Source organism: Lynx rufus, unplaced genomic scaffold (genome assembly GCF_022079265.1).
Source record: "Lynx rufus isolate CCGP_SWC_20201006 ecotype Redwood Valley unplaced genomic scaffold, mLynRuf1.p SCAF_17, whole genome shotgun sequence".
NCBI lineage: Eukaryota > Metazoa > Chordata > Mammalia > Carnivora > Felidae > Lynx > Lynx rufus.
In genome coordinates, this window is record NW_025814831.1 from 12,191,848 (window position 1) to 12,200,240 (window position 8,393).

Sequence of the window (8,393 nt, forward strand, 5' to 3'; positions counted from 1 at the left end):
ATTAGAATATGGCTTTTGGAGGGGTGCCTGGGTGGCTCAGTCAGTTGAGCGTCCGACTTCGGCTCAGGTCATGATCTCAAAGTTCATGGGTTCGAGCCCCGCATCGGGCTCTGTGCTGACAACTCAGAGCCTGGAGCCTGCTTTGGATTCTGTGTCTCCCTCTCTCTGCCCCTTCCCTGCTCATTCTCTGTCTCTCTCTGTCTCTCAAAGATGAATAAACATTTAAAAAAATTTTTTTAATACAGCTTTGGAATCTGTGGACTAGTGTACACCTTGGGTAAAATTATATTCTTTCCTCACTTTATACCCTGCTACCTACTCTCCCACCTGTCCTCCCAAGCCCCTAAAAAAAGAAGAAGCAACAGAGGTCGATAGTATTTGATAAGGCAAATTCCCATCCTGTTGGCCCGGCCCTCGGTTTTACAATTACGAAGTTCTTTTTTTTTTTCAATTTTATTTTATTTTTAAGTTTCTTTTCAGAGAGGACAGACGTGCACACGATCAAGGAAGGGGCAGAGAGAGTGAGGGAGAGAGAATCCTAAGCAGACTCTGTGCTGTGATCACAGAGCCTGACTTGGGGCTTGATCCCAACCGCAAGATCATGGTTTGAGCCAAGATCAACAGTCAGACCCTTAACTGACTGAGCCACCCTAGTCCCCTTACTTTTTATTTTAAATAAAATTCCTTTTAAAGGTAATTTATTTGTATGTTTGTCACAGTCTCTTTTTTTAAGCTTTTGTTTTTAAGTAGTCTCTACACCCAATGTGGGGCTCAGACTCACAACCCCAAGATCAAGAGTCACATGCTCCACCAACCCAGCCAGGTACCCCCATTACAGTCTTGATTATGATAATGAGAAATAGGAAACAACCTTCATATCAGCAGTGGGAGAATGGTTAAGTAAGCCATGGCTCATCAGTACAGTGGAATAATAATCTCAAAATTTAGCCACAGATTTATATATGCACTACATTTTGTGAAAATTAATATATGTGCAGAGAAAAAAAAAGTGAGAAATACCTTAAATTGTTAATGGTGATTATCTCAGGGAAGGTTAATGTTTTTGTTTTTGGGTTTTTTTGGCTTCTATGGTTTTCTATATTTTTATCATTCTTAAAACTAAGCCTGTATTACTTTTATAATGAGGAAGCAAAATCAGTGAACATCAGTTTTACAAAGAGGGTGTCATGGGCCTTTTTCTTTTAACCTCTCTTCCTTTATCTCTGTTTGCAGTGTACCCAACCTGTGCTAAACGATCTAATGCCGGACATCGCCATGGGTGTGTCCACACTGTCACTCAAGGACAGGAGGCTTCCAGAACTGGCTGTTGACACAGAATTAAGCCAATCAGTTTCTGAAGTAGGACCAGGGCCTCCCCAGCATCTGTCGTGTATTCCACAGAGGCACACACACACGTCTCGAAAGAAACACACGCTAGAGCAAAAAGCAGATGCTCGAGAAAATCAGCAGGAATATCCGGATTTCTATGACTTCTCAAATGCTGCTTGCAGACCTTCTACGCCTGCTCCTGGCAGACGCACCCCCTCCCCTTCGCAAGGTGGATATTTTGGTCCCGATTTGTATAGCCACAATAAGGCATCACCAAGTGGCTTAAAGTCAGCCTACCTACCTAGCCAGACCTCTCCTAAAAAGCAGGAAGAAGCTAGGAGAGAATATCCACTTTCCCCTGACGGGCATCTACAAAGACAAAAGAATGAGCCAATACACCTTGATGTCGTTGAGCAACCTCCCCAGCGGTCAGACTTTCCTTTGGCAGCCCCAGAAAATGTTGGCAATGGTCCAGCCCACGTCAGGGGACGAACAGCAGTAGAAACTGACTTGACTTTTGGGCTGACTCCCAACAGACCCTCACATTCTGCATGCAGCTCTGAAGCTCCGGAAGAGAGACCCAGTAGGAGACTGGCCGACAGCGAGTCCCTGGGCCATGGAGCTCCGCGAAATTCCGATTTAGAAAGGGAAGATTCAATAAGCAGGGGAAGGAGGTCACCAAGCAAGCCAGACTTCCTCTATAAAAAGTCTGCCCTCTGAGAGCAACCTCCAAGTCGTCTGTGCCTGAGATGTGAAACATCCCATTTTATGATGTAACCCAACAACTTAGAGACCAGTTTATTGATGCCAGCGAACTCAGTTTCACATTAGTTTATTCTCGTTTTTGTATATACATGTTTATTAGACATGGCATGCTAAGAGGGTTATTTTGAATGCTGCATCTGTCTATTTTGTGTTTGAACAATTATGTGGGGAAGCATTTTAAAGAGCAAGCAAGCTGGCACTTTTTTTTCTCTTTACAAATGATGGGATTTTTTTTGCACTTGTACATTTATTTTATCTGTGTTGATTTTATATCAGTATGTTACACTTTATTGCCACATTTAAAGGAACTGTATTTTCATACTTTTTTGCATTTTACCTTTCATCTACCAGTTTCCACGTGCATTGGATTGCACACTAAGATGTATTTTCTTATGAAATAGTTCTGTGTTTATTTTTTAATTATAGAAATTCCAAAGAACAGCACATCAAAATGCTCCTCTCTTTTCGGTAATCGTTTTAGTTCGGAAATCTTCCTGCTCAGTCTCCATAAACCTAGTATCATTCTTTCTTACTTAGTAAGTCTTTGGGAGCTGGTCTTCATTCCTCCAGCGGGAGTCCAATCAGGATCCTGAAGTTTTCTGGTTCAATAAAGAACAGAAAGGAGCAAAGCCTTTTGTGCCCAGGCTTAAAGCTCTTGCTTTGTTCCCAGTGTGGACGCTGTCAGAATTCCTGCGAATGCTGGTAGTGTGGATCAGCGTATCACTAGATGAGGTTCTAAAGACATCAGATTTTCTGGAATCCTAAGGCAGTGGAAATAACGAAGTGACTTAAAGCTTGCACTACGGGATTTCTGGTTCTGAGCTTCGACTCTCCAGCTGAGGACTGCTTGCTGCCTTCAGTTGTCTTGCTCTCTGTGGGAAAAAAAAAACAAAAGGGCTTCAGTCTTATGGATGTCATTTGGTGTTTGTAAGCCTATGTTTTCTTTTAAATGTTTTTCAAAGTGTGTCTGAATTTTGGTGTCCTAAAAAAGTTGTTGTAGAACGCATAATGCTTTGTCACCAAAAAAAGAAAAAGAAACCTTTTTTTTTTTTTTTCTTTTCCCAGTGAAACACTACATGTCCTACTTGAACTCCATTGGGGGGCGCTGGTTTGGGATTTTACTGAACCACTGAGCACATGGGATCTTTTAAGATCCTCTCCCTTGGAAGGGCAATGTGTGAGCTAAGGACTGTTTTTTTTTCTTACTCTCCAGTGTAAATATATTAGTATTTGAGTTTTTAAATCACTTTAACATTATTTGAGCATTCACTTTGTATTTTTACAAACACATACACACACAGCCGTAGCACTTAGAAGAAAAGAGACTTGCTGAACATCCCCTCATATGAAGGATGTCTGGGAGCCTCTTTTCTGTGTATGTATATATATATAAAACTATGAATCACTCACAGTCACTCTAAAACTATGCAGGGCTAGGGAGCCTTTACAAGCTACCATATAAATGAATTACATGCACTTTTAAGTAAATAGGTTTCTATTGGGTGTCAACAACTCTGATTTCTCCCGAAGCTGTAGTTTCTCTTACAGTCTTTCCTAGTTCACCCTGTGGATATACACTCAGGAATAATCTGACATTTTAAAAAATCCTAACAGTCGGTAGTCTCAAAGATGAGGAACTCGTCAGTCTATCCGCATACGGCCAACCGTTGCCCCGCGTTTGTGCTGCCCGCCGAGTTGGCTGCTGCTGGCGTGCTCATCGATGCCGGCGGTGGTGCGCACTGAGCTCCATGCCTCCCGGAGCGAACACTCAGCCCCTGGGAGGTTGGCTAGCTTCGCCTTTGAGGCTCCTTTTTTTTTAGAGCTAGAAAAACATAGGACTCTGTTCTCATTTTGAGGAGGTTTGACTCTTTATAATAGATGATGGTGTCTTTTGAAGCCGATCTCATTCTGTCTCCAGAAACAAAACTGTTAATTCCATCATATTCCTTAACGTGTATTTATATACATGTCTTGACATGAATTACTTTGATGTAGTTTTAGATTTCTATTCTGAATTCAGACCATACCACGCTAGTACCGCAAATAAGAGTGAGTAGAGCTAATCTGGGTGGGAAAAAGCTTTCTCATCTCTGACCTGTATTTTTCAAAATGTTAGATAAGAGCTATTTGACGTCACATGTTCATTTTTCTGAAAATGTATCAAATATTCTTTCATATTCCCCAAACATAAAAACAAGTGGCCACTGTTCCTACTTTAATTTATGAAGTTTGCTTTTACTAATTTAATAGCTGCTCTGACTAAACTGTGTGTAGAGAGGAACTGACTCTAACCCGTGGGATTGTGGATTGGTGAGACTTTGCAGAAGGTAAGCAGATGTGGCTTGTGTGTGTTCGGGTGGGCGACAGTGGACTTCTGATGTACCTTGTGAGGCGTGGTGGCCGGGGTAGGTGAACAGCTGTGTGCCTCTGGCTTTGGAACCCACCTCTTCAATCCTTTGTAATGCGAACCTGGCACTAAACTCTTCTAATGCTGTTGTACTAAGATAAATGTGAAGCCTGAGTAAGATGGCTCTTAGGGAAAAAAAGCATATGTAGAATATAAAATTTGGGACCTGGCATGTCACTCAGTTTAGAAATTTCATGAGAACCAAATCTCAGAAAGAATACCAGATCTCCTCTTGAGACCGTGGACAATCAGGCCATCAGACAATCACCTCCCTCGGTTGCCCACTGTGTGACAGTTTAGAGAACTACCGTTTAGCCCTTGGAGCAGAAAGAGAAGATCCATGTTTCTTCAAGATGCTGTTGGTCTTTTCTTATATTTTTGTCTTAGTTTTGTGATTTTGATGGATAATTTAACTACAAAGTCACCTGTGACTCGAAAAGAAATAGCATGAAAGGCAAAAACGATCACTGAAAAGCAGCCATTTGAGTTTTCCACATATCACGGCCTTTGTCCCATGCCCCTTAGCCTTCTCCAGGCACACATCCTAGACCTAAGCTCTCCTGGCATTTCCAGAACCAGTTGGATCTTGAGGATTTTTAACAAGTTCTTTGTATTTGAGTCTTTTTGTCGAACTGTCTGTGAAACTCTACCTATTCTTGGTTTTGCGTCCTCAACTCTTTTTATTACAAGATTGCCATCCTTTATTGGATTTTCTTTTGGTTGGTTGTTCACATTCTGGCATTGGACCGTCCTTGTCCATTTGAATGAGGGTGATGATGCAGAGTGTGAAGGGTGCAGTGTGGGGGCGGCAGGGGCTCCCAGCCGACCCCGCACCAGTCTCTGGAGGGGAAAGGTTAACATTTCTCAGTAACTACTCAGCAAAATAGGTATTTTCGTGATGTGTCATCCTCCTTTTAGGGGGAAACATGTTTCATGAAACACTTCTAAGACACTTGTTTTGCAATTCTAAGGCATTCATGTTTTTAGCTTAGGAATGAACTCAAAGGGAAATGACTTTTTTTTTTAATTATTATTTGGTTGACTTTCAACTTTTCAGTTGAAAGTTACTATTACAGCAGCAGTGATGGGTGCTATTCCCGGTTCTGCAATGGTTTACTTTGTCTACTAAGTGGTTTACTTTCAAACCTCATTACACATAACCTTGCTAAAAGAGTTGCCGTCACACACTAAAAGGTATTTGACTTTTCCACGGACACTGTCGTATGAACAATGTTTTATGAACCGTTAAGTTGTCATTTTGTCCTGGAGATTGCAATAGCGGTTGCACAATTGTTTTATTGGCAAGTCTTTGGGTTTTTTTTTTTTTCCTTCTAGAAAACCCTCAGACCATGTGTCAGCCTTCCACATTCTGAATATCATAACGCTGTGGCCGTTTCTAGAAAGATGACTTACAAGTGTGTGTCTTGAAAACAGCCTCTCGTGTTGGTGTGTTTACGTGGGTTCTAAGAGACGAGGTAAGCTCTGGAAGCTTCTTTGTGTACTACACGTGACCGTGTATCCGGGTTCCGTGGGCAGGTGGTGTGGGATCCTGCTCTTAGATGGGGTGGCTCAAAGATACAGATTCCTGAATTCCACTTGCCGTCTGTGTACCACATCTATACTTCAGAGAGGTGGCATCTTCTACAACACTGCATTTCCTGTGGTTGTGCTGTTACTGCTATGAAGTCAAGTGCCTTCAATGCTAAAGGCTCAGAAATTTTTCTTAAACGGATTTCATGTCCTATGCAAGTGTTTTCTACAACCTGCATAACCAGTACTTTGTAAAACTTGTTTACGCTTCAATTGTACATAGTGTTTTTTAAAGAAATATATAGTATTTTTATTTAGGTACCTCCAAACTTGAATTCGTCTGTGTGAAGCATTGTAAAACGATACATTTCTCTTTTGAGTATCATTACGGTTGTACAAAGGTTTCCACTGGTTCTATTTTTCTACTGTTACTAATAAGCATGTAGCACTGACTTTATCCTACATATAGTTGGCATTTCAAATAAACGGCTTGTATAGAACCTGCTGACTTGGATAGTCTGTTTCAGCCCTGTAGCACGCAGTCCTCAACTTAGGGGTGGGGTGATGGTACCACCCCAAGGGTAGAATTGGGAAGAAAGGTGAATGTCCCCTGTGTTTCCAGGGTTTCAGTCCATCAGGGGCTTTTAAAAATTATTACGGTTTTCTTGGAATACCACATTTTCATCGGAGTCAGATTCATTCTTTTACTTCACTGGGAAATTTCTGAGAGATTTCAGCTTACAAATTGTAGCAAAGTTACTTGCACAGGGGTCTCCAAAGGAAGTTCTGCATCCTGACCGCATGAACCCCCGCCCAGAGTGTGCCAACCACGGTGGTCGGTCACTGAGAGACCCAGATGTGTCCCAAGACCCATAGGTGTCCAAGCGTCTGCACTTTTTTCTTTCAAACTAGGGCTCCTTCGTATTTTTCAATTTGAAAGGGTAATGGAGTCATGATCTTGATGATCTTGTCTAGTTTTCTGAAAAACCATATGTGAAACAAAGTTTTCTAATTCCCATTTTCTCAATTGCTATAAAATCTATCATTTTTAAATCATTTTACTAATAAACTCATTCTAACCTTTCCACCTTCATGCCTTACTAAGGCGATTCTCCATCTTAGGTTTAACTGTGGACTTTCAAGATAAAATATAAGGTGGTTTTTTTTGTTTGTTTTTTTTTGTATGTGAGCTTCTTAAAAATCTAAAAATGAAAAATTGAATAAGTCAACTTCATTCCTGTGCTTGCAGATGGCCCTGGGACAGCGGGTTCAGGCAGCTCCTTAGCCACATCAGGCCTCGCCTTTCCTTAGGGCACTGAGGAATAGTTCTTGGGTCCAGCCTCCACAGCAGACAGCCAACAAGACACCTATTCTCAGAAACTTTGGACTCTTGCTGGAAATGACTTCTGTCCCAGAAACAAAGCAGGACAGAGTAGTAAGAGGTTATCATGGCTGAGGGGAAGACTGGCTCGACATAGCCCAGGAATGAATGGGAGGCGAAACATGCCAGATTCAATGTGAGGCACTTTATTTTTTTTCTTTAATCAATGAATTAGATACTTCCTTTCATACATGCTATCATTAGTGCTATTTTATTACAGATGAGAAAACCAAAGCACAGAGATATCAAGTAACTTGTCCAAGGTCACACACCTAGTAAGTTAGTAAAGGCCTCAGGCTCAAACCCAGACAGTGTGGCTCCGAGCCCAAGTTCTGAACCATGGAATTGTACGGCGCACCAGGAGGTGTGGTGGCCCAGGCAGGGAAGCATAATGTGCTGGGGTGGAGGTAGGCATGTGTGAGGCGTGCATTTGTTCCGCAAACATTTATTTGTTCAATAAGTAAGTGACTTCTAACTGCCAGACAGCTGCTAAGTCCTGAGATGACAGTGATGAACAAGACACAGCCATGCCCATAACAATTTTTGGGTCTTGAGGAACAAAAGACACTGGATTATTACAGAAGTTAAGGCTGGGGGTCTAACTGGTCCCGGGATTGGGAAGACTTAGTGTGGAAGGAAGTGAGCTGCAGAGTGCAATCAAGGGAAAGCCCGAACCACAGCGCAAGGAGGAGAGGGATTCGGGGGGAGGGTTTCCTGGAAGATGCAGAACCTGAGGCAGGAGGAGTCGGGTCGGCAGAAAGTTGGGAGTCTAATGTCAGTCGTCTGCACTTGGCCATTCTGTGCAAGCTTAGACGCTCAGAGGAAAGGGTCTAAGCTGGAGGTGCTAGGTGGGAGTTGTCTACATATGTGGGCACGTGGAAAGCCTTGGGAGTAGATTGGTGACTACGGGGGAAAGGTTTAAGATGAAAAGAGGGCCCGGGGTGCCTGGGTGGCTCAGCCGGTTAAGCGTCCGACTTCGGC

At 42.4% G+C, this 8,393-nt stretch overlaps 1 protein-coding gene across 1 annotated transcript in view; it reads left to right on the plus strand.

Annotated features, from left to right (window-relative positions):
* The window catches only part of BTBD7 (BTB domain containing 7), an 87,723-nt gene extending 81,192 nt beyond the window's left edge, over window positions 1–6,531 (plus strand). Inside the window, exon 11 of the mRNA XM_047080179.1 lies at window positions 1,234–6,531. Within this exon, the coding sequence (XP_046936135.1) occupies window positions 1,234–2,049 (816 nt within the window). The 3' untranslated portion in view covers window positions 2,050–6,531. The remainder of the gene's footprint in view (window positions 1–1,233) is intronic.
* Window positions 6,532–8,393: the final 1,862 nt, after the last annotated feature.